The sequence below is a fragment of the Urocitellus parryii genome, chromosome 15, assembly GCF_045843805.1.
Source record: "Urocitellus parryii isolate mUroPar1 chromosome 15, mUroPar1.hap1, whole genome shotgun sequence".
Lineage (NCBI taxonomy): Eukaryota > Metazoa > Chordata > Mammalia > Rodentia > Sciuridae > Urocitellus > Urocitellus parryii.
The window spans coordinates 16,514,866-16,529,443 of record NC_135545.1 but is presented as its reverse complement, the minus strand read 5'-3'; the positions used below and the strand labels follow the sequence as shown (position 1 = coordinate 16,529,443).

The 14,578-nt window shown below is 47.0% G+C and overlaps 1 protein-coding gene across 8 annotated transcripts; it reads left to right on the top strand.

The window, feature by feature from the left end:
- The first annotated feature begins 167 nt into the window (after positions 1-167).
- On the top strand, positions 168-13,724 carry Proser3 (proline and serine rich 3). 8 transcript variants are annotated; one of them, XM_077793365.1, is made up of 11 exons: positions 168-1,011; positions 2,179-2,275; positions 2,593-2,760; positions 5,786-5,913; positions 6,018-6,115; positions 6,786-6,868; positions 6,968-7,116; positions 10,290-10,489; positions 10,579-11,521; positions 11,611-11,692; positions 11,851-13,724. In XM_077793365.1, the coding sequence occupies exons 2-11, from the start codon at positions 2,217-2,219 to the stop codon at positions 11,993-11,995; spliced, it is 2,055 nt and encodes a 684-aa protein (XP_077649491.1). In that variant the 5' UTR covers positions 168-1,011; positions 2,179-2,216; the 3' UTR covers positions 11,996-13,724. The 8 variants fall into 8 exon arrangements, with proteins under 8 accessions (XP_077649491.1, XP_026235856.2, XP_077649488.1 ...); XM_026380071.2 differs by having other exon boundaries at positions 6,015-6,115; XM_077793362.1 differs by having other exon boundaries at positions 2,576-2,760; positions 7,007-7,116.
- Positions 13,725-14,578: the final 854 nt, after the last annotated feature.

Sequence of the window (14,578 nt, the reverse complement as noted above, 5' to 3'; positions counted from 1 at the left end):
TGCTTGGAAAGGACGCCAGGAAAATGTCATTAAGATTCTTCAGTATCTTGAAAGGGAAACTAAGGCTAAGAGGGCGGAGCCTTGAGGAGTATGGAGAACACAAAGTAGCAGTTGGGACCGAGAGACGAAAAGTCCACCAAAGAGTCCTCAGTTCTCTTAACCCACCACCACCCAGCTGGCAGCTCTGAGGATGACGCAGATGGAGGTCTTAGGAGCAGATTGCTGGAGAATGCAGTAGCCGGGCCAGGCTGTCAGAAGGACACAAAACAGACCCTACCCCCATCTTCAGCCCTGCCTTGGGCCCAGCCCCCCAGCAGGCTGGGCCTAATTCTGTGCCTCTGACTCAGCTTCGGGTACACAGAGGCCCGGGGGCGTGAGCACTAACACTCCAGTCTGGCCCCCCAGGGGCCTCGCGCTGGGGCCCGAAATAGCTCATTTTGATCCCGCTACCTGGGCCAGGAGCCCGGGCCTGGCAAGAGGTGCAACAGCTGCTCTGCAGCAAGAGGGAAATTGTTGGATGACCATCAGGGCGGTCTGACTGGCCTGATGGAGATTAGAAAGGAGAAAGAGTACCCGATTACCCTTTCAACGGGTAGAACACATTGGACTCGGGCGGGGAAGAACTTTCGGCTTCCACAAGAAGGGGCGGCGTGACAGCAGGACTGCAGGAAAATAAGAATTCTTTAGAGCGCCTCCAACTCCAAGCTCATTCCATTGGTCCACAGTCTTGCCAATTATTGCTGTACGCTCCAGGTTGTCCAATCAAACGCGCTCTCTCAAGCAGGCCAGCGTTATATGCAGTCGGAGACACCTCCCATTAGCCCCTTTCCAACTTTTATTTTCCTGTCTCTCATTGGTCGCCTTGGAGGCCGCTCTCTTCCAGAGCGGGCACTCCCAAAGAGGGGCGGGGCTGATGGAGCATTGCTAAGCGACAAGATGCGCACTGGGTTTGTCGGGTGAAGAAGCGGAGCTGGCACAAGCGCCCCAGAGTAGCTGCAGGATGGACCGTGGGTGAGGCTGATTATTCTTCCCGAGATCACAAGAGGTTTGGGAAGGGCCGAGGGTGAGGGTAGCACCAGTTTATGCTACAGTCCAGAGTGTCGGGTTCAACCGCATTAAAACTACAACTTCCAAGATGCTCCACAGCCTTTGGCCGCCCCAGCCTTGGATTTCACAGTCCCCAGTATCCCTAAATGCCTTATGTTCTTTTCTCTGAGTACCTGTAAAGGATTATTTCCCTTAAGGTCTTCTAAGAAGACATGGAAATTGAGTTTTTAAATTTTGAAATTGCCCTAGACACCCAAGGGTGTTGTGTTTGAACTTTCTTAGTTAGGCGGAGCCTAGTGAATCATGGGAATTGTAGTCCATTTCCTAGTGTCCTCCAAGGGTTTATGGGAAATGTACGGTGTACGGTCTAGTCCCGGGTCTTTTGTTTTTGTTGTTCGTCTTTTGTTTGTGTTTTCTCTACCAGGTATGGGGTGGTTGGGGTGGGGGGGAACTCAGGTGTTTTAACCACCTGAGTTACAGTACCCAGTCTTTTTTTTTTTTTTTTTTTTTCGAGACAGGGTTTTGCTAAGTTGCAGAGGCTGGACTGGAACTTGCAGTCCTCCTGCCTGTAAGCACCACCATTCCCAGCCTAATCACGGTTCTTAACCGTGGGAAATGTTTAAGGAGATAGAAATTATAATTATCCTGATATGATCATTATACATTATCTACTTGTATTCAGTTATCACACTGTACCTCAAAATGTGTACAATTCGTGTAAAAAAAAAAAAAATTAAAACAGGCCGCAGACCACATTTTGCCTTTGGGCTGCAGTTTTTAAAAAATTCACCTGGGACAATGGGAAAAAGATAGGATGCCTAGCCCCACTTCCTGATATTCTGATTCTGTCAGGAGTAGGAATGTCTTGTTTGTAATTTTAAACAAACCCCCACCCCCCTCCCACCCCCACCAAAAAGTGGATCCAGAATTGAGAACCACTAACAACTGGTTCCTAGGTTTTTCTGTGGCTCTCCAAAGGCTCATGGGACTCATGGCTCCACTATCATTATCTTAAATGTGCATCAGTGCTTCATGGGAATTATAGTCCATCTCTTCCAGGAATCCATGAGAATTGTCTGTTCTGCCCTCTTCTTCCATGCTCTGCCTTCCAATCCCATTCTTTCCTTGCAGCCTGTCAGTTTTCTCCATCCAAGAAAGCCCCTTTGGAGATGCTTCCCTGGATGGAGGCCATGATTGGCCATCCCAAAGCCAGACCCGGCAACCCAAGGTGAGGACTGCCCACAGAGAGTAGTACCTCTAGTAGAGAGGGAAGGAAGGCTTATATGGAGAGATGAAGATGAGACATTAGGAGAAAGTCCCTCCTTACCTCCCCATAGCCTTCCCTTGTACAGCTCTTTACTGCTTATATCCCCCATTGTTCCCCCAATCACCTGAGGTTGCTAACAGTGATAATATTGTGGGATTTGCTTCCTCCCCTCTGAACTGAGACTTCACATGTATCTTTGTTCCCTACAGGAAAGACCCTTCGGACCTCACTTTTTTCTTTTTGTGTCCTCCCCTATCTTAGACTCTGAGCCCATCCAGGTCCCAGAGATCCAAGCTCCCACGAGCTCCCCAGGCTGCAGCCAACTCCCCTGAACTGTTGGAAGAGTCCTGGCCATCCAGTTCAGGGACCTCTTCCCCATCCAGCACCACTGAGAAGGCCTCTCCACCACCTACCCTGATTGACAGTGGGGACTCAGTGATGGCCAAGTAAGTACCAGAAACCCTGAAGGGAAAGGAGAGTTTGGGTCAGGGGGAGGGAGAAGGTAATAATCATCGCAGGCAGACTGTTTATACAGTGCTCTTATAGGGCCAGGTGCTTCATGTGTGTTATGGAGGGCTTTGAAGTTCAGCTGTGTGGGTTCAAGTCCCAGCTCTGTCACTTACTCTCTGTATGATCTTGGCCTCAGTTTTTTTTTTTTTAATCTTTAAATTGGGGATATTGATAGCACATACCCCTAGGGCTATTTTGAGCTTTCAGTGAGTTACTGTATCAAATGAACACTTGAATTTGTAGGTTAAGGATCAGCTGCTGTAATAAAGAGTCTAAATTAATTATGGCTTGAACAACTTTGCATTTATTTCTCCCTCATCTAATGGTCCAGGCAGAAGCAACATGGCTGATATGGCAGCCTCTGCTTGAGGTGTCAGAGATATGGGTCCTTCTGCTTACTGCTGTTCCATCCCTGGACTGTGTTCTTTCCTTCATGGACCAAAATGGCTCCCAACTGAATCGACTTTCTAGAATTGCATCTCTTCATTTCATGTTTGTCAAGTATCTAGTCATGAGATCACAAGTCACATGGCAAATGTAGTCCTTAGAAGAAGTGACTACGTATCCAACAAAAATTGCATGGCTGGGCCCAGCGTATTGTAACTCAGTGTTAGAGCTCTTTCCTGGCATGCAGGAGACCCTGGGTTTGATTCCCAGCACTGCCAAATAAATAGATCAAATAAAATTAACACATAAGAAAGGAAAACAATTATTGAAAGACAACTACTTGCCTTTAGTGGTTAGATGGAAAGCAGGGTTTTGTTGGTTCTGTGGTGTTTGGGGTTTTTTTATATGTGTATGTGGTATTGGAGGTTGAATCCAGGTGTCATGCATACAAGGCAAGTTCTCTGTCACTGAGATACATGTCCATCCCATCTTTATTTTATTTTGAGACAGGGTGGCCTCAAACTTGGGATCCTCTTGTCACATCCTCCCAAATATCTGAGATTAAGGTGTGTGCCGCTACCATACCTAGCAAAAAGCAGGTTTGGTTTTTGTTTTTATGCTGGGGATTGAACCCAGAGGCATTGTACCACTGAGCTACATCTCCAGCCCTTTTTATTTTTATTCTTATTTTTATTTTCAGATAGGGTCTCACTAAATTGCTGAGTCTATCCTCAAACTTGAAATTCTCCTGCCTCAGCCTTCCAAGTCACTAGGATTATAGTCATGTGCCGCATGCCTAGCAGCTACCACTTGATTTTAGAATGAACATAGCTTAATCAGATTTTTTTCTTTTCCTTTTTTTATGTGTTCTTACATGACAGTAAAATGTATTTTGATGTTTCATTCATACATGGAGTCTAACTTCCCATTCTGTGGTTGTACATGATGTACAACCAGTTACTCTGGTTGTATATTCATATAGGAACATTGGGAAAGTTATGTCTGATTCATTCTACTCTTTCCCGTTTCCATCCCCTCTCCCTTCTTCTCACTCACCTCTGTCCAATCTGGTGAACCTACACACACACACACACACACACACACACACACACACACACACCCCTATTGTGAGTCAGCATCCTCATATCAGAGAGATTATCCCGCTTTTGATTTTTTGGTATTGGCTTAATTCATTTATTGGGATAGTCTCCAATTCCATCCATTTACCAGCAGATACCATAATTTTATTCTTCTTTGTGACTGAGTAGTATTCCATTGTATATATGTACCACATTTTCTTTATCCATTCATCTGTTGAAGGACACCTAGGTTTCATAGTTTAGCTATTGTGAATTGAGCTGCTATAACATTGATGTGTCTGTGTCGCTGTAGTGTGCTGATTTTAAGTCCTTTGAGTACAAACTGAGGTATGGGATAGCTGGGTCAAATGGTGGTTCCATTCCAAGTTTTCTGAGGAATCTCCATACTACTCTCATAGTGGTGGAAACCAATTTGAAGTCCCACCAGCAGTGTATGAGTGTACCTTTTCCTCCACATTCTCCCTGACATTTATTGTTACTTGTGTTCTTGATAATTGCCATTCTGACTAGAGTGAGATGAAATCTCAGTGTAGTTTTAATTTGCATTTCACTGATTGCTATGGTTGTTGAACATTTTTTTCATACATTTGTTGATCGATCTTATCTCTTCTATGTCTGTTCAGTTCCTTAGCCCTTTTATTGATTGGGTTGTTTAGTTTTTTTGGTGTTTTTTTTTTTTTTGAGTCCTTTATATACTGGAGATTAATGGTCTGTCTGAGATGCAGGTGGCAAAGATTTTCTCCCATTCTGTAGGCTCTGTCTTCATATTCTTGATTGTGTCCTTTGCTGTGAAGAAGTTTGATACCATCCCATTTATTGCTAATTGATTTTATTTCTTGGGCTTTAGGAGTCTTGTTGAGGACTATGGTTCCTAAGCTGACATGATGAAGATTTGGGCCTACTTTTTCTTCTATTAGGCACATTGCCTAGGTCCTTGATCCACTTTGAATTTTGTGTGGGGTGAGAGTCAGGGTTCTAATTTCATTTTGTTACATATGGATTTCCAGTTTTCCCAGCACCATTTGTTGAAGAGGCTATCTTTTCTCCAATGTGTGTTTATGGGGCTGGGGATGTGGCTCAAGCGGTAGCGCGCTCGCCTGGCATGCGTGCGGCCCAGGTTCGATCCTCAGCACCACATACAAACAAAGATGTTGTGTCCACCGAGAACTAAAGAATAAATATTAAAAAAAAAAAAAAAACAATGTGTGTTTATGGTGCCTTTCCAGTGTGAGATAACTGTATTTTTGTGGGTGTTTCTCTGTGGCTGCTATTTTGTACCATTGGCCTTCATGTCTGTTTTGGTGCCAATACCATGCTGTTTTGTTACTATAGCTCTGTCGTATAAGTTAAGGTCTGGCATTGTGGTGCCTCTGAAAGAAGTTATTTTTTAATTTTTAATATTGTGGTACTGGAGATTTCACCAGTTTTTTAGCTCTCCTCACATCCCCTACCTCCCATCCTCTAATGCTTGCAGGTATATAAACAGGTTCCGCCAAGCTCAGCCCACAAGTCGAGAGGAACGCCAGCCTGTAGGCCCAACCCCTGATGACTTTTGGTGGCTTCGGCCAGAGTCTCCAGATCTCAGCAGTCAGCATGCAGCAGGTACCTCCTTGCGCCCATCCACCCCCAGCCTAAAATCCTTCCTGATCAATGACCCCAGCAACCACTCCTTCTGGCCCCTTCACTCAGTTGAGGTTTCTCAGCAGGAGCCCATGAACGGAAAGGAAAACTCAAAACAGCAATTCTCGCTCCCAAGGTGGCCAGCGCATCCCAGGCTGAGGCTCCACTTCAGGAAATAAAGCAGGTGACCTCCTCATTTACTCCCTCTTCTGTGTGCCTCAACTATCAGCACCAGTCCTGAGATAGAATTAAAGCCATTCCCCAATTCAAGGAAGCTTAAACCTTAAAAGGAAGATTTTTTTTTTAAAAAATTTTATTTTGTTGAGTGTAATTGCAAGCTCCAAAAGTAGATTCTTTTAGGTGTGGCCAGATCAAGGTGTTTTGGACAATATTAGGAGGAACTCAGCTTTTTTGGTTCTGTGTTCCTCTGCTGGGTTCTGTCTCAGGCAGGCTTTCCCCTCACAGTAGCCAACATGGCCTCCAGCAGCTTAGGCTTCTGAGTACTAACTCAGCGACTTTAATGGAGAGTGGAGCTTTTCCATTAGCTCCATCCCAAACCCCAGGACTCTCTCTTATTCCCCCATCCTAAATCAATTGCTGTGAACCAGAGGATAGAATGCTTTATTTAGTCAGGTTCTCTCAGGAAAGTTGGTTCAATCCTTCAACAGTAGTGACTTGCAAATGAAGGGTGTGGATCCAAGAGGAAAACTGGGTCTCCATTCCCTGAGGAAATTGTAAGCTGCCACGTGAGGTACCAGGTGGAGTAGAAACCTGCACTTGAGCCCTCTGTCCAGAGCCCTTTTCCCAGCAGCCTTTGTGGGGGGGAGTAGCCTCTGACCCCTCTCATCCCACAGAGGCTCAACACATGGAGCTCGTCGCTGCTGGACCTGGAGACGCTAAGCCTGCAGAGCAGAGCTACCAGGCTGCTCAAACGCAGGTGCTTCCCCTACCTCCTCACCCTTCCCACTGCTCCAGCCACAGCCAAGCGCACTGCCTGGGCGACATCCAGTGCCTCACTTCTGCCTTCCCCTTGCAGCAAGGCCTCCATCTCCTCCTCCTCCTCCTCCTCCCTCAGCCCCAGTGATGCCAGCAGTTCCTCCTTCCCAGTCAGCTCAGATGGCCTCTCTCCCTTTTCCATGACCGTCATCCCTGACGCCAGCAAGGGCTCTGGCTCCAGAGCACCTGGTAAGTGGTGAGAGGCAAGGATTGAGGGCAGCCTGGGTTCAAATCCCATCTCTGCTGCTTACCCGCTGTGTGACCTTGTCCTCTCTGGGCCTCGTTTCCCCAACTGTGAAATAGTAGTGACAGTTTGATCCCTCTCCTCCAGGTGTGGTGAGGATGAATTGAGTTCACTTAGCACAAGTCTGTCAACAGGAGCTGTCATAGCTGGGTATGGGGGTGCACACCTGTAATCTCAGCAATTTGGGAATCTGAGACAAGAGAATTGCAGGTTCAAGGCCAGCCTGGGCAACTTAGTTGAGACTCTGCCTCAAAATTTTAAAAAGGGCTGGGGATATAGCTCAATGTAAAGCACCCCTGAGTTCCATGCCCAGTACCAAAAACAAAACAAAGCAGGAGTTGTCATGAGTGTGAGAGACCTAATGTTCTTTCTGCAGTGCGGAACACAAGCTCCAGTATCAGGCGGCTTTTTGCAGATTCGGTACCACATTGGTTTAACAACAGAATCTGACCTATGAGGCTATTTGTAGTCTGTATTGATCACATTTAGCGTTAACACTATACATAATTCTTGGTGAATGTATATTACATTGAACCATAGGGAATTTTCATTTTTATAAATAAAAGATAGGTGAATATTGCCATTCTGTATGGTTCCACTATATTTCTTTTTTGGGGAGGGAGGATACGAGGGATTTAACCCAGGGATGTTTTACCCCATTGAGTTAAATTCCCAACCCTTTTTATTTTTTATTTTGAGACAGGGTCTTGACAAGTTGCCTAGGTCCTCACTAAGTTGCCAAGGTAGGCCTCAAACTCAGTCCTCCTGCCTCAGACTCCCAAGTCACACTCCAGTGTCTGGCTTGGTTCCACTATATGTCAATATGTTTGAGTCTGATGTATTGCCTCAGACCCATGTCAATGCTATACATATATCATGCAATTTGGCTAAAGTATGCAAACTTTGGAACTCCAGATCAATTTCAGAGATGGGATGATAGATCTAGGTTACTATTACTACTGTCCCGATTGTTACTGTTACTTTGTGCTCAGAATGCTATCTTGGTCTCACAGGGGTCCCCTGATTGGGTACAAGTAAGCAGAAGTTAACAGAGGTGTTCATGCATGTTGTATGATCCTACCCAGGGACTCACCTATCCAGTTCTTCACTCTTTCTAAGCTTTGTCTTTTATTCATCTCTCCCTCCTGAGCCTCAGTTTTCTCATTTGTAAAATGGGGATAAAATTAGTACCTTCTTCATAAGTTATTTTGCAGTTAAATTTATTCAACTCATTTACATATTGAATCCTACCATGTTTGAGGCTCTGTGAATAGGACTGAGGATTTCATAACAAACTATGAATACATGGTACCTCCTTCAAAACCTTTACGGCATAGTGGATGTGGGACAGAGAATCACCACATAACCCTCCCATATATAAGTAAAACATGCAGAAATGAAGGATAGGCAGGAGAGTACTGTGGAACTAGAAGTCAGGGAGGGCTTCCAGAAAGTGCTAGCTAAGTGGAAACCTAGATGAGGAAGGTGAGATGAACAGAGCCTTCTAGCATATACAACTGACTGAAGTGAGAGGGAGCGTGGTGCAGACAATAGACCAGAAAAGGCAAGAGCCAGGATCAGACTAGCATAGGAGGGAGAGATTGGCAGGGCACCTCGAATGCTGGGCCTTGGAGGCATGGGGAGGCATCTGGTTGTAATGTTTAGATTGGAGATCCTCAAGAGACGTTGGAGCATGGAGAGGATGAACTTTCTTGGGTGTTAGCAGACTTCCTCTGGCTTCTATCTATATCCAGTGAGAGAAGCTGCTGGTTTGAAGTGGGCCAGAACTGAAGAGTGCAGTGGAGGGAAGTGTCCAGGTTAAAAGTAGAATTGCAGGATGTAGTAGGGGTGATGGGGGTGGTTCCTCCGCTCTCTGTGCAGCATCAAATGATAGGGCTTCTGAGAGATCATGGTAGCTCTACTGATAGGACAAATGAAATTATGCCCAGGGTGGTAGAAATAATGTCTGTTTGCCCAGTGGAACAAAAATACCCCCTGGCCCCCCCCTTTTTTTTAGGTATAATTAGCTTGCTGGCAAGCAAACCTTATTTATTTATTTATTTATTTACTTTAGTTGTAAGTGGACACAACTACTTTTATTTTATTTTTATGTGGTGCTGAGGATCGAACTTGGTGCCTCTCGTGTGCCAGGCAGGTGCTCTACCACTAAGCTCCAGTCCCAGCCCCCTGGCCCTGTCCTTAATCATTACCATTTCCCCAGTACATAGTTGGGGACTGAGACAGGGCACAATAAACAGTTCTTTTTGCATCGTGTCTCAAATATTGATTGCACCGAGCTCTATTCTTCACAGTAGGGCAAGGGTAATGGACAAGACAGACAGAAATCGCTCTCCTTGCATAACTGGCATTGTGGAAGGAGAGACAAACCATAATTAAGCTAGAAAATACCATTCAGTATGTTAGAAGAGGGTAAGTGAAAGGAGAAAAATGAAATAGGACAGAGGACAGGGAATAATAGGGCTGGTGGTTGTTGCGCTTTTGAATAGAGTAGTCGGGGAAGGTCTCACTAAGAAGGTAACATTTGGACAAGACACAGAGCAGGAGAGGGAATGAAGCATGTGATACATGAGGGAAGACCAGTCCAGACAGAGGGAACCACCAGCACTCAGTGGCCTTTGCCTTTGACCAATAGGGAGGTACAGCCAGGGGAGTGTTCATAACCAGGAAGGCCCTGGATACTCAGGTATTCACAACCTGCCTCTGGCTGTGAGTCTGGCACAGATTGGGAGGACAGGAGAGCAGGGGGCTCAGGCAGGAGCCTGTGGCAGTCACTATGATAGTCCAGGTGGGGTGAGTGGGGCTGGACCAGGGTGAGGGCAAAGGAACTGTTCAGTGCTGTAACCCCCATATCCAGAACACATCTGCGTGGCATGTAGTAAAAGCTCAGTAAATATTCATTGGATGATTGAAGAACTGAAAAATGATGGATGGCTCTCTCCTCTGACCTTGCCCCCTCCCCACTTCCCACTCCAGAGAGGAGCTGGCATTACTGAACAGCCTGTCTGAACAATCTTCTGGCACAGAGAAGAGTGTCTGCACAGGCTGTTGTTTGGTGGCTGATCACCTGACTCCTACCTCTCCTCTGTTTCCCTCACAGCAGCCCCGGTACCAGCCCAGGCCCCTACCCCTGCTCCAGCCCCAGCCCCAGCCCCAGTCCTCGCCTCCCCCCAAGAACCCCTTCGGCCAGAGGATGACATTTTGTACCAGTGGCGGCAGCGGCGGAAGCTTGAACAGGCCCGAGGAGGTGAGGGGGATGGAACCTGGGTGCTGCCCCGGACCCAAGCCCTCGGCACTCGGGTGAGTTGGAGGAAGGGGGAGACAGGGGATTGTAGGACCCTCTACCCTCTTCCCCACCCTCTCACACCCCTCTTCCCATCTGTCTACAGCCCTCTCCTACCCCTGCTGTGACAACCCAGCCTAACTGTGTCCCCATGGGAGGCAGTGTGGCCCAGCCTGGTCCCCACGAGGCCTTGTATGTGGAGAGGCCTCCTGTTCCCCCAGGGTCCTCTCCACACATCATCTGGGCCCCCAGCCCCTATAGCTTCTTCTGGGCTCCACAGTCCAGCCCCTGGGTATCTGTTGGGACCGTTCCTCCCACGCTGCTGGCTGCCACACAGGCTCCCTTGGCCTCTACCCTAGCTACCCCCGTTCCCACTCCGGTACCCTCAGCCTCCATCCCAGTGCCCTCAGCCTCCACCTTGGCTCCCCTGGCCTCCACTCCCACGCCCCCCACTACCCTCCAGGGCCCGGGCCCTCCCTCCCCTGAGCCAAGCAGCCCTGCCCAGCAAGAGAAGCTGGGCCCCAAACCTCGGAGGTCCAGAGCTCTGCGCCCAGAAGTCTCTGGCGAGGGGCCTGACCTGCAGCTCAGGGGCGCCTTGGGTCAAGTAGTGACAGCTCGGCTGTTCCCTGACTTCCTGGAAGACACACCCCCTCGCCTTGAGGGCCCGCCTCCAGCGGCCACTGAATCTCAAAAAGGCAAAGTCACACACCCACAAGCCAAGGTTTCGCCCCCTTGCCCAGAGGTCACGCCCGCTCCCTCTGACCCTCACTGTTGGTCAAGGGCCCAGGCTCGCAAAGCCAAGGCCACGCCTGCTCCAGCAGGGTCAGTGCTTCAGAAAGTTAAAGCCACTTGCTCTGCTGAAGCCGAGTGTCCACAGCCCAAGGCCCCACCGCCTCCAACTGAGGAGGCGTCCACACTCCCCAAGGCTCCGCCCCTAGAGTTCAAGGCGGGGCCTCTTGAGGCCATGGCCACGCCCCCACCAGGGGACCCTCAGCCCCCAGCAGAGGACTTGCTCTCCCAGGCCGCGCGACTTCTGGAAGCTGCAGAAGGTGAGCGCGTTGCTGGGGCCTCTGGGATCTTGGCGTCTGCCTCCTTGGAGTCCTGCGCCCCGGAACTCACTCTTTACCCATCCACCCAGACTCAGATGGCAGCGAGTTCCAGGACGACCCCGTGCTGCGGGTGCTAAGAGCTCAGAGGGCAGAGCTGAGGCTGCAGAAGAGGTAACTCTCCGTCACTGGGATCTGTGACACTGAACCCCTGAGTCCTCTGAGACCCGGGCTGGGTACCCGACCCCCACCCCATCTACATTCCCAGAACCTCATCCACTGTCCCAGACCTGATCCTTGATCCTGAGCTGCCTCTACTTCGCCTTCTCCAGGAAAGTGGATGCCCAATTATCCATCCTGTTGGACCATGCTGAAGACCCAGGATCGTGGTTGCCTCCAGCCAGGTCACCCGCAACATCATCCCCACGGAGGCGGCTGCGCAGGGAAGGAGTCTCTCTTGAAGCTAGACGACTTTGAATTGTATATGATCTATTTTTCCCAATGAAACTTGTTTTTCCAGGTTCCTCTTTGTCTCTGAGTAATGGATTATTGTGAAATGGCCAAGAGTTGTGCCAATTTAAGGAAATGTCCCTCCCTCTCTATTCTGACCACTGAATCAAAATTTATTTTCTGGGCTGGGGAAGTCTGGGCAAGTCTGAGACCTAATTTATCTGACTTCAACTCAGGAGTGGATCTTTTTGACTCAGGTGGACAAAGGGACTGTCCTCTAGGTATGAAGCTAACTAGGGTCACCCAAGCATTGACCAGTAGTCGATATCCTGCTTGTGTCAGCCACAGCCTTTTATGCAAGGGATCCTTCCCTCCTTGAAGCACTTCTTCCTCTGCTTCCAGAACCTTCTCATTACCTGTTGGCTCTTGCCTCTTTATTGCCCCAACGTCTCAACTTTGGTGTCTCCCAAGGCCCTGGCTTTGACTTACCTATCTACACTCTCTCCTAGGTGCTCTTGTCTAGCCTAATGGCCATACACTCCATCAATATTCTGATAGCCCCTAAGTTTCTATCTCTGGCCTAGAATTGTGTTTCTACATTGCGTTGCCTGCTCAACATCTCCACCCAAAGGTCTAAGAGACTTCTCCAATTCCATAGGTCCTCAAATTCCTGAGCTCCCAGCCTCCCCGCTAAACTTGCCTGTCTTTTTCCTCAGCTCTGTCCTTTTAGTTGACAAGCCAAAGCCTTATAGTTGACCTTGACTCTTCTTTCCCTTCCACCTACAGTCAGTCAGAAAATTCTGTCATTTCTAGCTTTAAAATTGTCCAAAATTTAACCCTCTTCTTCCACGGCCCTCACCTCAATCTAGGCTGTCACCACCTCCTACCTGGACTATTGAAAACTTATTATTAAACATGTTGGGGCTGAGGTGGTGCTCAGTGGTAGAGGACTCACCTAGTACCTGTGAGGCACTGGGGTCAATCCTCAGCACCACATGAAAATAAACAAAAGTATACATACATAGAGTATAAGTTTAAAAAAAATGTGTATTTTTTGGGGGGGGGCAGGTACCAGGGATTGAACTGAGGGGCACTTAACCACTGAGCAACATCCCCATCCCCTTTTTATGTTTTTATTTTGAGACAGAATTTCACTAAGTCCTTAGAGCTTTGCTTAAGTTGCTGAGGTTGGTCTGGAACTTGTGATCCTCCTGCCTCAGCCTTCTAAGTCACTGAGATTATAGGCATGTGCCACCACATCTGGCTTATGTGTTCTTTGATACACTTGCCAGGAGGTAGTCTACATTCCTTCCCTTTGAAACAGCCACTCAACCAATAGAGTACAGAGGAAAGGATGCAGCTTAATTTCCAAAACTCAGAAAAGATGATATCATCCATTTAGTTTCCTTTGGCTCCCTCTCTGATCCTTGTTTTAGAGTCCATGTTTAAAAAAATAAACCAAACTGATTTACCATGCTGGGGATGGATTACACACTTATAAAACTCAGTGAATTTTATTGTAGGTACAGATTTACCACAAAAGAAAAATAAAGATATGTGTGCTTAAATATTTAGGGGACAGTATACCAACCTATGCAATTTGTTTTAAAATGCATCAAAGATTAATTGAATTGATGAATGAATAAAGTAACAGATGTGAGATAAGACAAATAAAATGAAATGTTAATGGCAAGATCTAACTGGATATTTGGATGTCCTCTAAAATTTTTCAATTTGCTATAAGAAACTTTTTATAATAAAATGATGGAGAATATATGACCAAGATTGTTATATCTGTCTATAAAAAATAAAAGGTGGGTTAGGATGGATTTCTAACAGCAGCTCTGTGTGTCAGAAACATGATTTCCTGACTTTCTGAACAAACCATACATTTAAGGGAAATAAACAAGAGGATAATAGCTGTTTAGACATAAGGAGAAATAAAGAGATGTTTATAGTAGCAGAACCTGGTCTAGTTGAGCAAGAGAGCTGATTTGTAAAGAAATACACTTAAGTTGAGCCACTTAAGAATTAGCTAATTCACAAGGGACCACCATAATTACTACTGCTGGGTAAAAAGCTAACCCCAAATTTTAGTGGCATAACACAATCATTTCATTATACTCATGTATTCTGTGAGTCTGGAAATTTGGAGAGGACAAAGCTGGGAATAGTTTATCTCTGCTCTCTTCCCATGAAACTCAAGAGGTGGCTTAACAGCTATGGGGCGGAATCCTTTGGAACTTCTTCATTGACAATCTGGCACCACTTCAGGGCTCAGAAAACTTAAAGACTAGACTCATCTGGGACTGTTGACTGTAATGCTCATACGTCCTCTCTCCATTGATTTGGACTTCCTCAAATATGGCTGCCTCAACATAGTCACACTTCTCAACAGGATACTTCAGGTTCTTTGTGTGTGTCACTGGCGATTCAACCTGGGCCAGCACTGATCTACATCCCCAGGCCAGCCTTGGTCCATTTTTTAGACTGTCTCATTAAATTACCTAGCCTGGCCTCAGACTTGTAATCCTTCTGTCTTGGCTTCTCCAGTGGCTGGGATCACTGGTTTGCACAACTGTGCCCGGCTGTTTTAAAATATTTGTAAAA